General features: G+C 39.2%; 1 protein-coding gene across 2 annotated transcripts in view; it reads left to right on the forward strand.

The window, feature by feature from the left end:
- The first annotated feature begins 5,073 nt into the window (after nt 1-5,073).
- The window catches only part of mag (myelin associated glycoprotein), a 45,453-nt gene continuing 29,237 nt past the window's right edge, over nt 5,074-21,289 (forward strand). For both annotated transcript variants that reach the window (XM_076281232.1, XM_076281234.1), the window contains exons 1-6: nt 5,074-5,425; nt 11,710-12,006; nt 14,057-14,314; nt 14,734-14,994; nt 18,919-19,227; nt 19,457-19,556. In XM_076281232.1, coding sequence (XP_076137347.1) covers nt 5,083-5,425; nt 11,710-12,006; nt 14,057-14,314; nt 14,734-14,994; nt 18,919-19,227; nt 19,457-19,556 — 1,568 coding nt within the window. In that variant the 5' untranslated portion in view covers nt 5,074-5,082. The remainder of the gene's footprint in view (nt 5,426-11,709; nt 12,007-14,056; nt 14,315-14,733; nt 14,995-18,918; nt 19,228-19,456; nt 19,557-21,289) is intronic.

Here is a 21,289-nt window from a genome sequence, read left to right on the forward strand (position 1 = left end):
AGAAACCATTCAGATTGCATGAAAATTCCTCTTTTACATACGGCAGTCTTTGCATCAGTTAAATCAGATCTAACTTGAACATTATGCTACTCCATTTAATTGGGAACGCTTTTGAGCACGCACAAGAGGTAGATAGAGAGTTGCAGGTTCCAGCTGGCTTGTCATTGTTGATAATTGATATCTCCTTTTTATAAGAATTTTTTAAAAGGCAACAGTAGTCCCCAATACTGACCATTTATAAACTGTAAGAGGGCACAGCCTTAGGCACAGCACTAGCCATAGAGCTGGCAAAAGATAATTGAGAACTAAACGTGTACACACAATGTTCTTAAAGTGACAGTGCACGATTTATAAATTAGTTAAACAGCATCAAATTAGCAGTATTTCTTAAGAAATTAATATTCTACAACAAAATGACTTTGTCATTATTACCATTATTACAAATTACTTTGTCATTATCATGACCGGACTACTTGCGGAGTGATATGAAAAACTTAAATCAGCAGCACAAAACCCGTTGCCATTGACAGCGGTAATTATATGTTTGCAGTGGTAATTACATGAAAATATTTTACCATAGAACGTTGGGAAATACCATTCAAGTAAATGGAGCATTCTACTAGCATTGTGAAGAGCCGTATAATAAATTGATTGATATTGATATATATATAACTTCACCGTGGTCTCATAGAAAACATAGCCTGAAAAAAAAGCAACACTTACCCCAATAATGTTAATAATAAATATAGCTGCAAGCAGCAATGCGGGGGCCTAGCAGAGCGCTATAGCAGAAATGGCATTGCCACGGCATGAGCAAGCACTTACAGCAAGAGGCCAAATTACACCAATGTCTTTGTGCGGTCTCACAATCAGCTACCATGTCCCTCTACCAAGTTTGGACTTCATACACCAAAGTGTTGCTGAGATGTGAACTCACTTTCATTATTACAGCACCCCTAGAGGCCAAATGAGAACACTTTCCTTCATGTCTTCACAATCAGCTAATATGTCCCTGTACCAAGTTTGGACTTCATACACCGAAGTGTTGCTGAGATACGAGCTCACTTCCTGTATTACAGCGCCCCCTATAGAGGCCAAATGATTCCAATTTCCTAGTGCATCATCATAAACAGGTAACAGGTCCTTATACTAAGTTTGGAGTTTGTACACCAAAGCGTTGCTGAGATACAAGCTCACTTCCTGTATTACAGCGCCCCCTATAGAGGCCAAATGATGCCAATTTCTTACCGTGTCCTCACAATCAGATACAAAGTCCCTGTACCAAGTTTGGACTTCATACATTAAAGCATAGCCGAGATGTTAGCCCACTTCCTGTTTGGTGGCTTCATCGCCATATTTGATTGTCTGTCACGGGCAAACAAAAATGAAATTAAAAAATCTGACAAGTATCGTTTGTGCGGCTCGGTCTGAAGATCATCTCTGCCAAGTTCTGTGAAAATCAAATGAAATTTGGGACCGCTGAAACTTTTCGTAGAGTTTAGACCAATTCCAATATGGCGGAGGTCCAATATGGCGGAAAGTGATGGGATAGGAGTCGATGAACTCGGGATGGTCCAAGGATTCAGATGCTACCTCAATTGTGAAAATCAGACAAAAGATTCAAGGATCACGCGCATGAACGCATGTGCAGCATTAAACTGGTGGTGGCGCTAGTGTGTTCAATGTATATGCATGAAAATTGGTGTGAGTGATTGGGACAGTGTCCTGACTAATGGTCTCGAGTTTTGTTATGTTAACTCAAAGCGTCACCTAGATGTTTGTCCACTTCCTGTTTGGTGTCCTCGTCACCATATTTGATTGGCTGTCACGGGCAAACAAAAATGAAATTGAAAAATCTGACCAGTATCGTTTGTGCGGCTCGGGCAGAAGATCATCTCCAACAAGTTTCGTGAAAATCTGAGGAAATTTGTAACCGCTGAAACTTTTCGTAGAGTTTGGACTAAATCCAATATGGCGGAGGTCCAGTATGGCCAAAAGTGACATAATAGGGGTCAATCAACTCACGTCAGTCCAGGGATTCCAACGGTGCTTAATTTGTGAAAATCGAACACACCGTTCAATTGTTACATGCGTAAATGTGAGTCCAGATTCGACCTATTGGTGGCGCTAGAGTGTTCGGCATAGAGCTTTGTAAATTCGTGAGAGTGATCATGGGACGGTCCTGAATCAGGGCGCTAAATTTCATAATAATAATGACTTGCAAATACCTTTCAACCCAGCTTTTCAACTTTCAGCCAAACTTTGACCTGTTGGTGGCGCTAGACGGCTGGGTTTAGAGGTCCGTAAATGAGTGTGAGTGGTCAGTGGAGTGTCCCGAAACTTTCGACGAAAAAATCTGAACTTTTTAGCCAGGCGTTCTATGGGCTGCCATAGACTCCAATGGCAGAAGTGTAATAATAATAATAATAATAATAATAGGAAAAACTACTAACTCAATGGGTGCCTTCGCAGCTTCGCTGCTAGGCCCCCAATAATAAATAAAATCCTAAGGATATTTATTCTGCAGACACGTTGCTAAGGGCTGCTTACATCTCGTGAGATCTTCAGCTGTGCTTTATATGCGCCTTTCGCTTCAGACCAGATTTTTCTTGGTCAGTGGCTTAATGATTTTTAGAAGGTGTGAGATATCGATTTTTGGATCATGTGCCTGACCACACCTATTTTTTTAATTGACATGCCCAGGGCTTTGAACCGGTTCAAGGAATGAAAACGAAAACCGGGAACTTTTTGTATTTTATAGGGAACAGAAACGAAACCGGAAACGTTATTATTTTTTATGTTCTGGAACAGGAACACTTATTTAAAAATAATGGTAACCGGTTAATACCGGTTTTATTTCGTTCCTCAAAGTTTTCGTTGCCTAATTAACTAAAAAAAAAAAAAAAGTAATTATTTTCCTGCACACGTTACCATGACGGCTGAGGTTCACTTCCTGTGTGACATCACATCAGACATTCGCTGACTGAAATGGAGAGAGAGCGGTGGATTACAAAGTCTCCACTCCACATCTTAAATAAGAGGTAAATTACGATCCATCGTTAATTAAAACGCTCATTCCAAACACAATATCAATAGCTATATTTGTCGACTCCACGTTAATGATGGACTAGCGAACATTAGGCCTACTGGATGGCCTTTCCCCCGACAGTTGGAATTTGTTGTTGCCCGAGTGGCATAACCACGTGTCTTTATAATGTCGTTACGTTTGTGTGGAAATTTTCTCTTTTAACAATAAACTACACATTTGAAATAATTGTAGGCCTATTTAATTATTATTATTATTATATATATATTATTATTATGTAACAATGGTTGTAATATTATTACATTTGGTTTAAGCTGGATGAGAAAGATGTGACATAATTCTATAGCATTAAACAGCTGACAGGAACGAAATTAACCTTTCCGGGAACAGTATTTTTTTGTTCTAACCGGTTCGGGAACGTCAATTTATTAATGGAACTCATAACCGGAAACGTTATAATTCCGTTTCTGTTCGGAACGAACCGATTGGAAAAAAAAATCGGTTCAAAGCCCTGGACATGCCTGTGAGTGCAATGTTCAATTGAAGTGGAGCGCATGATGAAAAATATACCTGGAAGTTAGAAAGTTATTATCTTTATATCCTCAACAGTGTTGAAGGTGTGGACTTTCAGTGTCCAGTCATTATTGTAATCTTGACAAAAACATATTTATTATGTAAGGGATAATGCCTGACGAGGTGTCCATTATCAGAAATAAATGGACGACGCAGAGTTTGCGTCGGACGGTTGCTTCCGCGAAGTCCATTTATTTCTGATAATGGACGCATCGAAGGGCATTATCCCGTTTATACCATGGTCACTTACGAAATAAATAAATATGAAATCAATTATTAATACTAAATGAGTTTTAGAGCTAAAATCGTTCAGCTGTTTATCGCAACGCTGTGGAATGTTAATAAGTCACATCTGAACAGACTAACTCAGGCGTTGTCAAGCAACGTCATAATAATTTTATAGGTGTAGTATATCACTTTTTAAACGACACCCTTTTCAACCTAGACCATGGTATTACAATCATTTATTATACGTCTCTTCACAATGCAAGTAGAACTCTCCATTGATTTGAATGGGATTTCCCAAAGTTCTACCGGTCATTATTTTCGTCTAAGGACCTCCAAATAATGACTGCTGTCAATGGCAACGGATTTTCATTCAAAAGTGAAGGCAGACGGTTGATCAGCTGTGTTCTAAAGAACATTTGGTTGAAGTTCAGCGTGTGTTGCGAACTATTTGTTTCTCAGCAAAAGCCACAATGAAACGTTAACAAATAAATGTAAAAGAGACATATTGTGGAGTGTAGTTTTTCCTTTTGGCAAGTAGCCATATAATAAGCGGGATAATGTATAGAACGCCGGTCATTATTGGGAAAATAAGTCCCTTCAGGGTGAAGCAAGTCCGGTTCGCCCTGTCGGGACTTATTTTCCCAATATTGACCGGTGTTCTATACATTATCCCTTACATAAGATTTACTATCAAACATATAAGATTGTTACTTGGTTTGTGGATAAATGACCACTTATAAAACAATGGGTTACACTTTACGATAGTATCGACATAAGAGTGACCTGACACTGTCATGAACGTGTCATAAACAAGTCATAAACGTTTATGACATAACGCTTCTGTTATTAAGTGACATTCGTTTTTTGTCATAACAAGTTAGGGTTAGGTTTAGGGTTAAAAATTAGGGTTAGGGTTCATGTGTCATGACAGTGTCATGTCACACTTATGTCGATACTGTCAAGTAAAGTGTAACTGTATAATGTTACAGTAGTAGTACAGTAATAATAAGTAAGTTCATGTTATGGTACATATATATTATATTTGTATACAACTGATGATTTGTGATATAAAGACAATAAATGCTTAAGATATATTGTTAATTTGTTAATATGCCTGCTTATCTCTGATTCAGTTCTTCTGGTCTGTTACCCTTTCTTTTTTCCCTCTCAATTTTCCTCTTCCTTTTCTTACCCTCTCAACTTTCTAAGTTGTCAAAACACAGTGGAATGTATGGATGCCACGGGATATCTCAGCCATGACCAACTCATGTGTAGTTATCCCCTGTTCATTTATGTACCCTTCGGGAGTCAGGCCTTATCGTGGGGTCCATGGAATATGGTATTTTGGTCAGCCATATCCACAGTTATTCCCTCCTGTGGTATTCAAATCTCGGACAGACATTGTGCACGAGAGTTACAAAGGCCGCACTAAACTACTTGGTGACCTGCACCAGAAGAACTGTACACTGAGGATCAGCAACATCGGTCCTGAGCACTCTGGAAGATACTACTTTCGTGCAGACCTTGGTGGAGCCAATATTTATACATACCCAGATTTTTCAGAAGTAAAGGTCCTGGGTGAGTCATTTGTGGTGGCTAATGATGATGCTCATGAATGAAAGCTTATGCCCTAATTACTAGGCTTGTGTCTTGTTAAATGTATAATTGTATTGCCTCTACTTAATTACATTTGATATGCTTCACTTACAAAATATATCTGTTTCCAGGGCAAGATGGTCAACGCTAGCCTGACGAGCCAGACCACATTAAAATGTAGGGTCTGGGCACTCACCGTTCGCAGTGCTCAGTCCGAGGGGCGGGATAATCAGTTGTCTTTCAAATTCCCTCTGCATGCAATAGGACAGCGGCAGTGCTATGAGTCCCATGCGTTTCCCACCAGCGGAGCTAGTTGGCTAGTTCAAACGTTTGCGAACTTACCAACAGCAACATCCATCTTATTTGTTTTCAAGTAGCAAGGAATTCAAGCCAAACCGTTGCAACTCTGCCATCAATCATTATGTTAAGCCCACCTAACGACTCTATACATGATTTCATTTGCCTGATTGAGTTTAAATTTCTGGAGCTCACAAGTCAACGGAGAGTTGCTAGACTAGCCCTGGCAGCAAATATAATTGACCTAGCTTTCTAGGCTAGGTCAATGCTTTCTAGGCTAGGTCAATGCTTTCATACCTAAATACATGAATGGTCTGACTAACAGAGACAGTCATTTCCAAAATAAAGGGTGTAGCTGCTCCCAAACTTATTCTTCTGGTCAGACTAAAATGTACGCTTCAACTGATGTTTGTCAATGTTTGTCAATTCGACACAACTTCAAGCACATTCAATTACCGTCAATACTATTTTGTAATTGAAACACTTGAAGCGAAAACTTGTCATTAACAAGTTGAATTATTTTCATTAACAAGTTAAATTAAATCATTAACTTGTTCAGAAAATTGAAATAGTCTGGCAAGGTGGGGCCACAGGTTGGCACATTCCCGGGATGGACCTGCTGCGTCTTCATCCATTATTTCGTCCATGGTTTTGTCTCTTATCTAAATCTGACCATGGAGTTGACTTTGGCGGAAAGCTGAAGGTGATTGCTGATAGGCTGTCCCAATCAGTGGCGCCTGCACAATCCAATCACGTTTGAGAGGGAAACAACAAATTGAGGGTTTCCGAGATTTTTCTTTTTTCCTTTTTTTTAGAAGAAGTAACAGGTACTCACGGTTATGGATAGAAATGTAGTGGAGTAAAGAATACAATATTTGCCTCTCAAATGTACTTGAGTATAGTCATGAGTACTCCCCAAAAATGATACTCGAGTAAAGTACAGATCCCTCAAAATTACTCAAGTACTGTACTCAAGTAAATGTACTCCGTTACTGTCCGGCTCTGCAAACCAACATACCGTGTGCGCCTTCCGACCAGAGTTGCTGTAACACTTAACTGTATTCCTTTCTTTAGCACACCCAACTCTGTGTACAGTGTAGCACCAATTTTGCACTGCTAGTTAGGCTGATCACACATTTTTAAATCAATCTCACATAGAAATAGAAAATGAAAATATCTGCAAGAAGCAAAGACTCGCTCTCAAGCTCATTCGCTTGCTGCCCCCTTCGAGCTTAGGCTGAAGCCTAGGCTACTACAATTGTTGCCGCGACTCAAGGCATTCCAGCCTACAAATTTAATAAAACGTAGGCCTAAATCATGCATAATTAAACAATAACTCAATGTAGGCTACTTGGCTACGCAAAAAGGTTTCCATTACAGCACAGCCCCTGTTCAATGAACGGCTGCCTTGTCTCGCAATAAACAGCGGTGTAAATCCTGGCATTTTTCCAACTGCATGAAACCCACATGCCCCATTACCCCCCTAACCCCATCACGCAACCCAGATGGATGGTCCAGCCAAACAAGGGGGTGTCTAAACCCTTTGCTTATTGCCTCCCTCGTCATGAGTATGAATTTAGACATACTGTATATAAACCACTAAATCAAAGTGTGAACAAAACAACGATCTGAACAATTTGTTGTAGGCCTACTACTAGTTTATCTCCCTCTGTGTTGGAAATGCACACACCCTCTGCTGTTTGCCATTCCCCCGTCCTTGTGGGAATGTAGCCAGAGCAGGGTCCAGAATATAATGCAGCAGCAAACAAGAAAACATTTTGAAAAATTGATCTTAGAGCACTGACACAGCCGTTCTCTCATCTCCTATGTGTCTCCCTCTCTGATGAATGTGTCTCCCTCTCTGATGAACTTCCTGTCCTCTTAAGAATCCTCCACTAATTGCAACAAGCTCCTCCCCCTGACAGGTGTTATAATTAATCATCAACCTGAAGGCCAATAGACCTCTGAAGTTCTCAGAAGCTACCATCTTTGCCCATATAAGGAGATCTGGTGTCTTGTGATTTTTCCTATGGGAAAATAACATGGGGATTTTGCCCCCCACACCTGTTCACTCTCAGAGGAATGGAGAAAACTGAAATGCAGACCCTTTGCACTACACACTTTTGTCCTCTGCCTGAGTGGGTATTGTGATTTACGGTGATTCTGTGATTTTTGCTACCCCAGAGCTAACTTGCAATGTAGTTAGCTTCAGTTAACACCCGGATCTCCTTATATGGGCAAAGATGGCAGCTTTGGTTCCTTTTGTAGGCAAACTTCAGATGTCTTATACCAGCCCAACCATCTAGCTATTCTGAACAAGCTTGAGGACGGACAAACAAGCAACCATAAAAAAATGTAAAGCCAAAATCTATTATTACATGGTTTAGATTAGATTAGATTCAACTTTAATGTCATATTGTGCAGAGTACAAGTACAAAGACAACGAAATGCAGTTTGCGTCTGCAAAAAAAGCAGTGCAAAAAAAGCAGAAAGTGCAATGTGATAATATATCACATTACACATATGTGACCAGGCATGGCAAAACCAGGCACATGTCTCCCCAGAGACTTTTTGAGTTATTCACATACATTCAAAGCTATCCAATGATGTCTCACTCATGGAGATCTGATAATATTTGAATAAGTTGTAGCCATTTTAAAGTAGGCTATACACATCTCAAAGCTACAAGCTGACAAGTCAGGGTTTTCAATTTGACTACTTTCTCCCTCAATCCATGGGAGGGGAACACAATGGTCCTCATTTACATGACATTAAGATCAACCCTCCTCCCTGTCACGGTCACTGATTTGTCAGCCTGCAGTGCTAATGACCCATCGAAACTATCTAATGGGTTACAGAACCAAGTAGTCTAAAACAAACATGAGATCACGTTTGCATACCATGTTATTTTGAATGAACACCCAGTGCCAGGCACCAAGTTGGCAATGGATTTAGCAGGTTTAGCAATGGATAAAATAGTCTAAAACGTGAACTAAACAAACATGAGATCACGTTTGCAAACCCTGTTAATTTGAATGCACACAAGATAAGGCACCCTGCCATCAGTCAAAACAAGACATTCTCGCATTATTCAAATTAATTGCCCACCGAAACTATCTGTAATAGAGTGTGCAAGTGACGGCACTTCCACTTGCCTCCATGGGACCTATCTTTCAAAAAAATTTGAACGCCAGTCTATGGCGAAAAATAAATTATTTTCTTGTCCCGGTTGACTTGTGCCTTGAATTACCCATATGATGTTTGTCAATTTTAAAGACAATTTTTCATGTAAAGACATTTGCAGTTTGTTTCGTAACTATTGAATTACAACATTGTGAAAGATCGTAATTCCAATGACTACAAACCCATCAGTCGCGCTAGTGACGTTAGCTCATTCACAGCCACACTAGATTGTACAAGCATACCAGCAACAGGTCTTAATTGGGCTTTCCTTGCCGATGAAAATACCATGAGTCAGAGGATTAAACACATCAGGTAAGTTGTATTCGTCCATAGACTGTACATTAGATACTGTTAAGTGACATAGCAGGCAGCAAGATGCAACCGTTAACTAGCATTTCCCAGAATTGGGGCCTATTTCTGTCCACAGGGTGTAATTCCATTAAAAACACATTATATCTAATAATGTTTAGCATCACTAATTAGTATAAAGAAAAACAAGCCTAGACTTTTTTAATGGTTGCTCCTACTCATGATTTAGACACATTTTATTGGTGTTTTATGGTACAATATCAGTGTTTTGGTGTCCGCAACCAGAGTTTTCACATATTGTGCCATATCTCAAACATTATTTATCAAAAAATAATTAAAAGAATCATGCATATGAATTAGATGTTATCTGAACTAATGAACTGCATGCACACATTATGCATATATATGCATTTCCTGCTTTATTTTGCTTAATGTATACCTGTCCCATGGTTTAGCCGTCATTACCAGCACACTTTGCTACTGTTTTTTCATCAAAAAAATATTTGGTAACCATGGTCACCTAATATCACAGTGGAATACATGGGTGTCAAGCAGAAAGATTGATGCCTTGATGTCCAGAAACATAAGAAAATCTACTCTTTATCCCTCGTTTTGGGCATGTACACTTATTATGTGTCATTACCATACGCATTGTATTTCTGTATTTTTGAATATTCCTGAAATGTTAAAATTATTTTAATAGTTTAAATGATGTACATTACATGTAGAAAGCTAGCTACACTTGCATGGTGATAATTTTTGCTTCTCAGGGTAGTTTTTCGGTATAAATGTCATCACCAGCACAGTCATTACCAGCACATTATTGCTTGAAATGTAGTGGTAATGACGACTGTGTTGGTGATGACATTTTTGCAGATACATTTAAAGTACTCTTTTTAAAATAAATAAGTTTTTTTTTTCACAAAGTCAGTTCAACTTGGGTTTCTAAATTATAAACATTTAATTGCAATAGATTACGATCAGTGATTTGTCATCACCGCAACAAATGTCATTACCAGAACTGCAATGTCATCACCATCACCATGCATATTTTTGCCAATAGATTATGTATAAATTACAATAAATTACATTAATTAGATATTTTTGACAATGTTGGACAGTCTAAATTGCCACTGGATGAAAACAGATATGATATATGGCATTTATTTCAAATAAATGAAATTCCAAGCCAGGGTCGAGTGAAAAAATCAAAAAATAAGATACTTAAACGACTATAATTCATGTTGTAAGTAAAATTCAACAATTCTAATAAGTTCAAGATAAAATAGACTTCATGTGAAACCATAATTGATCATTGATTGATCGATCATTGATTGACCATTTCATCTTTAAAATGTACATATTAGATGATGTGATGGTAATGACATTTACCTGAAAAATGACAAAAAATAATAAATTCCCTTATACTCTGGTCTCAACCAAGCTAACAAGGTTACTCCTATCAAAATGACTGATAACTTGATGCATACCAATTAGTAAAATTTTGAATTTTATTTTTCAAAATTTCAGTTACCCAAATAGGCCCGAAATCTGAGAAATGCCCAGTTACGAAACAAACTGCAAATGTCTTTACATGAAAAATTTTCTTTAAAATTGACAAACATCATATGGGTAATTCAAGGCACAAGTCAACCGGGACCAGAAAATAATTTCTTTTTCGCCATAGACTGCCGTTCAATTTTTTTTGAAAGATAGGTCCCATGGAGGCAAACGGAAGGGGCGGGACTTCGCCACTCTATTCAAACGCTGGTTTACTTCCTGAAACTTAACCATTTTCAAAGACAAAATATACACTTTTAAAGCAACCAATGCTGTTATCTGAAACATGGAATTGCTTCTTTAGGACTTCAACTTATTCTGCACAAAAATGAAAATAACTAATTTAAAAAAAAAAAAAAAAAAACCTTCAAAGTCGTTTTTCGCGACTGAGCCTGGTTTTGCCATGTCTGGTCACATATATGCAGTGTATTAGCAGTAACCATATACTATTTTGATCCTGTGAGGGAAATTTGGTCTCTGCATTTATCCCAATCTGTGATTTAGTGAAACACACTCAGCACACAGTGAGGTGAACCACACACTAACCCCGGTGCAGTGAGCTGCCTGCATCAACAGCGGTGCTCGGGGAGCAGTCGGGTTCGAATCAGCAACCCTCCGGTTACAAGTCCGAAGCGCTAACCAGTAGGCCACGGCTGCCCTATTAGAGCAAAATAAATATGGCTATGTAGTTTGAACAATGTATTAACAACATGTACAGATATATTCAGTGTAGTAGCAGTACAATTATAAGAGTCCATACTAAATTGGTCCATACTAAATTCCCTATTCCATATCTAAGAGAAATTATTACTCCATTAAATCACTATAGTGTGATGTGGGGGTTCCATAAACCCACATTGTTACACTTTTCATTTTACAATTCTGTTGTCTAATTTCTCGTTTCCTTTTTCCCTCAGACCAACCAAACATTGATGTACCTGAGGAAATTGTTAGTGATGACAGCCTTGATTTGACATGTTATGCTCCAGACAACTGTCCTGATATGAGCCCTGAAATACACTGGATGTACACAGATTATCTACCAGACCCACTCTTCACTGCAGACTACTTGGAAGACAGTAACACAGCTGTGATATCCAGCACTTTAACTTTTACCCCCAGACCAATGCACAATGGCCAACTGCTTGGCTGTCGAGTTCACTATCCAAACACCACCTTTGTGTATGAACATCTCATTTCATTGGATGTAAAGTGTAAGTTGTGCAAAATGGCTTCCGCTTCATTTAACATCAAGTCAAGTCAAGTTTATTTATATAGCACATTTCATACACAGGGGTAATTCAGTATGTTCCAGTCTGGTGCGCCCTGATGAGCACAAACTCGATGAGAGGGTGCTCGGTGGTAGTGGGGGAGGGGCATGAGAGTTGTAAACATTCAACATTTTGGCCCCTCAATCTGTCAGACTTGCTAACTGCAGCTTTAAGTAGTGGTCTACTGTCAAGTGCTTTTAACCGATGGCCACTTTGAATTGTCCCGCTACTGCTGCAGCCTGCACGCACTGCTCTTCTCAAGATTGGATCAGAGCCGTAGTCTACTACATTACCTGACTGGGCCAATGGTTGTAGATCAGTGAGTGTAGTGCAGTGAGGTTTAGTCCCTGCTTTGCAAAGTGTTGGAAAGTGAAGGGCAAGCTGCTGACACATTCTGAAAATGTATACAAGTGCCAAAACAGTCAGTTTCCTATCGAAAACAGCAGCAATCACTTTTTTTTTTACTGTTCACTCAACGGAGCTGGGGGAGGGGCAAGCAGGGTGGCCGGGCTTTGACCAGTGGTGACCGTGGCCACCCTTGGCCACCACGTAGCTCCGCCCCTGTTTTCAATGTCTTCCGAAAGTTGGCTCCAGAGCTGTATCGCAAGTTCTAATAGTTTACTAACAAGTGTTTCTCCTGAGACTCGAGAGATCTGGACGGTGTTTACTGATGAGGCATGTCTGATTTATTTATTTAGTGATTTATAAACAAGTAGTGCTTTAAAGGAGAATTCCGGTGTGATATTGACCTAAAGTGTGTTGAAACATGATACCGAGTGTGAACGTATGTCTCATAGCCCATCTCGGCTTGGATCAGATTCCAAAAATAATTCAGTGGAAATGCATGGATTCCAGTTTCTTTCAGTAGCAGCAACTGGAATCCATGCATTTCCACTGAATTATTTTTGGAATCTGATCCCTTATCATACCTGTTCATTCTTACTCGTCGCTCGACTTATCGTGACTAAATTCAAGATGGCTGCAAACGCTAAACTTCGTGAAGATACTGTCTGTATAAATCGTCTTGTAAGTAAACTACCAGTGCTTTTTCAAAGTTCTCAATGTCTCGTTTTAAATGTCAGGGCCCTCGGAAGTCTACCAATAAAGTGTGGAGATACATTGAGCCTCGTAAATGGTGTAAAACAGTGATTTATTTGCATGGCTAGCCCGATGCCGAAGCACCACCATTAAAAAAGCTGTTGGTAGCATCGGCTAACTAGCGCCAGATTTTGGAGTGCAGGGGACAAGCCGAGATGGGCTATGAGACATACGTTCACACTCGGTATCATGTTTCAACACACTTTAGGTCAATATCACACCGAAATTCTCCTTTAAAGTAAATTCTGTGACTTACTAGAAGCCTAGTGCCTTGACTTATGTATTGGAGTAATGTGGACAGTTCTTTTAGTTTTCTAAAAGCTGCTGCATTTTGTATCACCTACCCTTCATCGCCAACAAACCTCAAAACTAAGTACTAAGTACTTAGTAGCTTTATTTGTGTAACTTTTAATAATAAATGTGTATGATTATGGTGTGACAGCATCTGGTTAATTAGCCAGGCTAATACCCATCAGTTTCTATTTCAAAGAGGCGTAACCAGAGGTTACGCTGTACACCAGAACAAATGCAATAAGATCTAAGATTTGTCTGTTTGACAGTCAAGAAACTGTATAAGCGTTATAAAATTACAGGAGACATACAGTAGAGCCATTATACTGAAAAAATCATACTAAAATGGTTTGAAATACTTTATAAATGCAATTGTAAAAGGCAAGGCAAGGCAATCCAGCAACAATTAAGCATTTTATTTATAATCAGTCATTAAAATCCCTGACTTGACCTGCCAACCAATGGTCACTTAATGTGGTAATGATAGTATTTCATTTTGTAATAGACTTTGAAATAGTAAAATCTGTTATATCATGTTATATGTCATGTCATGCTCAATGTATAGAGACTATGAGTGTGAATCATTTTCATTGTCAATTGACAGATGCTCCCCAAACTGTGTGGGTAAATGTGTCCCAAGAGGTCATGGAAGGAAGTTCAGTGGTGCTTCACTGTGAAGTAGACAGTAACCCAGTGTCCCGCATCTCTTGGCACTTTGGTGATGAAGAGCTTCTGTCCGATACAGCTTCAAATGTCTCACTCTACCTAGAGGACGTGAATCCTACCCAGGAGGGTATCTACACCTGTGTTGGTGACAATGGCTATGGTGTTATGAACACCTCCATGTACCTGGCTGTCAAGTGTGAGTTTACACAATGTCTAAACGTCCTGGGTGTCCCTGAGTATGAACAAGCTTGTTGTTGGGGTAATTAATGATGTTTCAGGTGCTTGACTTGCCTTGATAATGCTTAGGCATCATGCTGCAGAAAACCACTTTTTTATGTTGACAAAGTCAACAAAGTCGATTTGACTGTTTCTTTCCCTGCCTGTAATGGCCATATGAAGGAAATGGTCATAGAGCATTGACAAGTTAAAAAAGCATGTCTTCATGACTCTCATTTACTATATTTCATTGCTAAAATGTACTGAAACATTCTGTCATGGCATGACATGGAGACAATCATGCATCTACTGTAAATATATGTTTTCTTTCTTTTATCATCTACCTCTCTCTGTCTCCCTCTCATCTCATGCAATTTCATGTTCCTCATGCTTTTGCAGATCCACCCCGTGATCCTTGGGTGAACAGTTCTCTGACAGTGCTGGAGGGTTCATCCATATACCTCCACTGCAACACACAAGGCAGCCCAGTGCCTACTCTTACTTGGCTAAAGGATGGGGAGCTGGTGGGCACCATTATAGCTGATGAGCTTTCTGTCTTGGAACTGGTGGATCTGACACCTCAAGGAGGTGGCCAGTATCGTTGCTTGGCTGAGAATGAGCATGGGCGTTCATCCAGCTCACTTAACATCACAGTGGAGTGTATGTAATTACCAGTCCTACCAATATATCATTAACTAAATGTAATTTCTGTAATATGGAATTAATATCTGTGTGTGTGTTTGTGGGGGGGGGGGGGTCTGATTATTTATTATAATCTTATTATTTATATGTATTTTTTGCATTATTATTACATGCTGTATCAAATTTAAATACAATTTAAAACATAGGAAAATCATTGTGGCAGTCAATGCTGATATTGTGGCGGGCCACCACAAATAAGTCAGTATAGGAGAAACACTGCATGTGGTCATGTAAAGGAGACTTAAACACATCAGTTATTTCAACTCAACTGATGATAAAACCCCTGCAATACACTCACCATCACAGATATGCATGATATAGACAGTTGTGCTTTTAACATTTACTGCAATTTCCTGCCTAACCAACGTTTATACATTGATTTTGCCAAACTTCTTCAGTTATGAGGTTACACAGGGGTGGGCTATACATGGGAAGGTTTTTCTTTATGATTAAAGCTTATGATTTAGGTTTATGGTTCAGTCCCTCTGGGATTTTAAAAATCAACAAAACTAATATGTTTTATTTATTTGTAAATGAAGAAATGCTTTGGCTGGGATAATTCACAAAGCAGTATACGTTTTCAAAACTCATACATACATACAGTGCACACATTGAAAACAAAACAAAACTGTCTAAAAATGATATAAAAGGGCATGATTGACAATTGGAAAGAGCTATCGAAAATATTAGTTGAATGACTGAAATTCTTGTGATGCCAGTGATGTTAAGAAAAGGTTACTGAAAAGAGAGAGGAGGGGATGTAAAGGTGCTGCCATCAAGGTCTTTAAGTCTCTAGAGGTGACGTGGGTTGGCTTTTACCCAATTTATTGTCCTCCTGGTGCATCTTGGACATACTTTTGATGGGCATCCATGTTGCTGTGATGTTGAATGCCATCCTTTTGCAAATAATTTGTCAGTGGTTAATGGAGCTGGAATCTTTTAGAGAGGGTATTGTAGCTTTCCCCAGACTGATGGGCTGTCACTACTCCCTCCCTACCACCATCTCCTTTCTTTTTGGCATTGTTGATCCCTTTGGGTATGCCTTGGCACTACAGTGGTTTGGTGGATTTCCTCTCTTTTTTAATCATGGCTGCTCAAACCCTTTCCAAATGAAGTCTGTTTGATTAGTATGCTTAATTGATTATGTCAGCACCCAGATATGTTTTACATTAATCAAACTAGAATCAACTGCATCTCCGAGGGGGCTTGATCAGGTGCAGTTTGCCAAAAGGATTGTAATAGTACCTCATTTTTGAAAATCAGGCACATGGATCAAAAGTTATCTGCATTAATGCAACATCCAAGAAGACAAAATGCATAAATAAAGTGTTTGCTATGCTGGTTGCTAGGGTAATCATGTTGGTTGCTATGGTGGTTGCTAGGGTCACATTATAGTGGTGGTTGCTAGGTTGTTGCTAAGGTAATTAAGATGGTTGCTTGGGCGTTGCTAGGGTATATATGGTGGTTGCTTTGCTAAATAATGTGGCTGCTATGCTGGTTGCTAGGGTTAAAGCCAAGCCATGTGTATACAGGTTCACACAGTCACATCTTTCGTGTATACAGGTCATGTGCATGGTCTACTGTGAATCTACAAATATTTGTTTGACATGGATTAGCTTTTACATGACCTGTTTAGTTGGCCAGTCAACAGCCTACCCGCAGCTGGTCAGTCAACCCACTATGTACCCAGCAACAAGTCTGTAGATAACAGACGAGACAGGATGGAAGAGGGAGAGATGGCAAACAACAGGCCAGATAGAGAAGCCAAGCAGCTGAAGTCCTCAATGTAGCGATGTAAGTAGCTGTACTGTTATTGTCCACTCAGTTCAGAAACAGTCCCAAAGCCAGCAGCCGTCCAGGCCTTTGCCTACTGATTTACTCTTTGCCACGGAACAAAATGCAATAAAACAATAATAACAAAACAATAACAAAAATATAGACCGAGGTAACAATACTACACATTGATCTGATGAATATTTACAATTAATCATGAAATTTGTTTCAAATTAAACAAAAACAAGCTAGACAGAGCGGCGTCAGTCTCTCCAGCGTCCCTGTAACCTAGCAATATAGTACACAACAAAAGGGTTATGGGATTTGGCAGACGCCTTTGTCCAAAGCGACATACAAATACAAAACAATATAATATTTTAATTTAACAGGGAACAGATTAAAATGTTGGTCAGACTATAATAAGGAGAATAGCAATAATAAACAACAATGTCAATTCAATCAATAGCCTAATGAAATAAAAACAATATTATACAAACCATAACGCATAAGAAGCGCTCAATGAACTAAGTGCATAAATAGTACTATATATATATATATATATATATATATATATATATATATATATATATTTTCTTATTGCTTAATCAAAGAAGTCGGAAAATGAATGTATTGTCTCGCACACGCACAGAACGTACGCTCGCCGTCGCTTCGGTGTGTTCCAAGGCACTTTTTTGGCCAACTTGGGGAGACGGGAGCCGACTGATCAGTCCGACTTTTCTGCCGACCGTTGGGTTGGTGTGTCCCGGCCTTTTGAACTCCATGTGATCACAATCAAGGCTTTAGCAGTTAGAGAGCTCTGATGTCATAATGGAAATTCAAATCCTGAGCATTCCGCCCATTCATTTGGGGGGCAACAAGGGGCAGTGATACGAAAAATATTAGCGCACTACACCGGTTCGGGGCGGAATTTTTAGCGTTGGAAACGTGTCGATAGCTCAAACGCTCTAGGAGCAGTAGACGGTACAAAAAGTAGGTGAACTGGAATAATATGTATACTTAAGAAGAACAATAGTGGGCTTGCTTGATCAAGCCCACTAATTACCTACTTGACTTTACCAATGCAGCTGGGGGTTCACTTACCTTTATACATACATTTTCTAAATAAGTCAATGCATTTGATAAATATATACATCTGACAGTTCATATTTAAAAACTGTGATGATAAATTTAAAAAATCATGATAAAATAACAGAAAACTCCAAATTGTTCAAGGGGCTTTGTGAGGGACCGAGGCGACCACCTCACGTTTAGGGAGGTGCGCCACTGGATTAGGTGGTGTCGAGGGAAGGCAGGAGACAGCAGTTCCATACAAAAATATTATTTATTTGTTTAGTCCACAAACCAAGAGGAAGCACAGCAGGAATCCAGACATAAAAATCCAGGGATCTTCAGTGTGTATCTTCAAGTGAACATTTGAACTCGCCATTAAACTAGGCAACAATTTTACAGACTTTCTAGGCTCCCGATCCAAACAAGGCGACTTTGCATAACTCTGGACCATACTTTCTACCCTTGCCTCACAGCAAGCAAGGTTAACATTATAAACTTCAATTAACTCTCTAAACTTCCCTGAGTCCCTGGATCTCCAGCTCTTCCCTCTGTCTTCCGTTGTCTCCCGTCTATTGTGTGTCTCTCCCGTGTGAAATAAGCCTGCCTTTAAATAGGCTAGGCAATTACCCAATTAGGTCTGGGCTAAACCATTATAGGGAATGCAGGGGTGATGGTGGTCTGTACCATTAACCCAATCACAGTTAAAATATCCCAGTATAAAGACATGCATACACCTACATACACAAGACATAAACAGCAATAAAACAAACTGAGTGCAGGTGAGTGTGTTTGGCTGCAGTCCATGCAGGTGTGGCACAAGGCAGTTTTTCAAATGTTTGTCGTAGGGGAAAAGGAGAGGACTCCTTTTTCACAGGCTTACATACTTTCAAGCAGCACTGTACATAGTTCAGGGTTTCCCAACCTTTTTTGCCAGGTGCCTCAAGTGTAAAAGCATTTTTACCTCTCTCATTTGTATTGTATCATTATTTTGTGTTCAGTTAAACTCTAACAATGCCCTTCCTCTTTCTTCTTTTCTAGTTGCTCCTATTCTTTTGGATGAATCAAAATGTACAGTAGTCCGTGAGGGTGTCCAGTGTGTCTGCATGGCAACAGGAAACCCTGAGCCAGCTATTGAGTTTTACCTTCCTGACCTCAACATCACCATAAATGAGACAGAGAATCGCTTCAACTACTACACACACACAGATGGCTACACATCAACTGGAATGATCAAGCTGCGAGACAAAGGTGAACAAATGGGCAATGGAGGAACTGGTATTCATGTCCATTGTAGCATCACCAACATTTATGGCACCGAAACCGTCCAACTGGAACTGCAGCAGGAGAGTAAGTAACACTTTCTTACATAAATCACAAAAAATAATCATATACATTTCCCTGATAACCTGCATTCACTGCATATGAATGATATGAATACAGAGAAAAATGTTGGCAAAATATTTGCTGTCTTGGATAAGAGTGTGTAGGTTGACTATTTTCTCTCTAAAAAAAACATGTATGGTGCTGATGGTCATTAACATGTACTATTTTGTAATGAAGTCACTTTGTATTTCAGAAAAGTATATGATGGCTGTGATAGTGGGAACTATAGGAGGAGTAGCAGTCATTGCCTTCATCATTGCTGCAGTGAGATATGTTGGCCATAACAACAAGAAGTAAGTGTTATGAGATGATCAAAAGTTACACAAGTTACATAGGCATAGCTGTCTCTTTTTAAATATAATTGGTCATGTTTTGCCATCATTCGGTCAAATATAAACAATGAATCACAGTTGTAAAACCAACATGAATCATTTGAATCATTACAATTTTCAATTGATATTTTCATAGGTACCACATCTTAATTAATAACGAAAGGGGACAAATAATCAGTATGTCACCCAACCCAAGTCTTTGCATATACAGTGCTTTTTATGAACTTTCAAAAAATATGCATACATTTGACTTTCAATTAGCAAAAAATGTGTATGACAAGTCAGTGATACTGAATATTAGGGATGAATATCAGGGACCAGTGCTAAGTTGTTACTGGTTAGTGACTTTCTCAGTATGTAAATGTCTTTAAGATCTGGGACAACCTGTGCTGTTATCAGTATCTACATAATGTTATTTCATTCTAACATTGCTGTAACTTTTCAGAGTGTTAATGGCTCAGACACTTTCAAATAGTTTGTGGAGGGAGGCTGGAGGGAAGAACACTGTTCCGTGTGACAATAGCGCTCGCATGCCTCTGATTGGCTGAATCTGATTTCAAATTAATTTTGGTATAAAAAAAAACTCCTGTGGTAGCAACAGATGTCAAACCTAGCTTTCAGTGTAATGAACACCCCACCACTCTGAGGGTAGCCCATTTTACGAGTCAGCTAATGTTACATTTAAAACCACATCAAGCAATCACATATTACAGCAGGAAACCCATTCATCTTGACCTATGCTGTAGGACAATAAAGTAAATCTTGTATAGCCAAATGTATGGCCCATATAAACAATATGTCCCTGTGTTTTTGCTGATGGGGATCAATACTTTGTCCATAAGATTATGGTCAATTTGTTATATTTTATTAGAATATTTGTCAGATACAGCCTCCAAAACGGGACATGGGCATGTTGTGCTTTTGTCTGGAATTTTCAACATCCACTGCTTAAATCAGGTATAGCCCAATGACCAAATATAAGTACTGTAGCATAAATTGATGATTTCAGGCACAGGCATGAACGTAGCACAACCAAACATCAAGTAACGTTTGACATGGGCACAGCATTTAACCAATTCAAGTGATAAAGCTTGTGGTCCACTAAATATTATATTCGTATCACACTGTTATGTTCATCTTCAGTAATGAATGTGTTTAGGCTGTGCTAGACATGACTAGAAACTAGTTAACCTTAGATAAAATTAGGCCAGAGTTGCTAGTGCCATTACAGACTTTGCAATGCTGTAATGGCTTATTAAGAACTCTGTTCATTTGGTATTTTGGCACATGATGTCATTTTAGAAATGCACACATTTGACAGCTAAATACATTGGGACAAAGTAATACCAACACATAAGGGTCCTGGGATGTACATGTAGCCTAATGAATTTTCTTGTTTTTGTATTGTTTGCTGATGAGATGCATTTGGATTTTGTGACTTATATTTGGTGGTGGGGGGATCCACCGACATTGGGGGTTGGATGGCTAGCAGGCTAACAATCAGATAGCCGGTTTCTTCGCCAGTGGGGTTAAATCATAATTTTGTGGCGTAATTGCAACAGCTCTTACATACAATGTTTATCAGATAAAAACAATGCATTCTCCATGGCCTTACGTAGCACTGTTTCTGCGCTCCGAACACAATGGTGAACAACAGTAGCCTATAGCTTGCACATGCGCACACAAACAGTTGC

The sequence above is a fragment of the Alosa pseudoharengus genome, unplaced genomic scaffold (genome assembly GCF_046254945.1).
Source record: "Alosa pseudoharengus isolate Yale_2024_CS ecotype anadromous, Long Island Sound unplaced genomic scaffold, YU_APseudo_1.1 YU_APseudo_1.1_scf_12, whole genome shotgun sequence".
NCBI classification, from domain to species: domain Eukaryota; kingdom Metazoa; phylum Chordata; class Actinopteri; order Clupeiformes; family Clupeidae; genus Alosa; species Alosa pseudoharengus.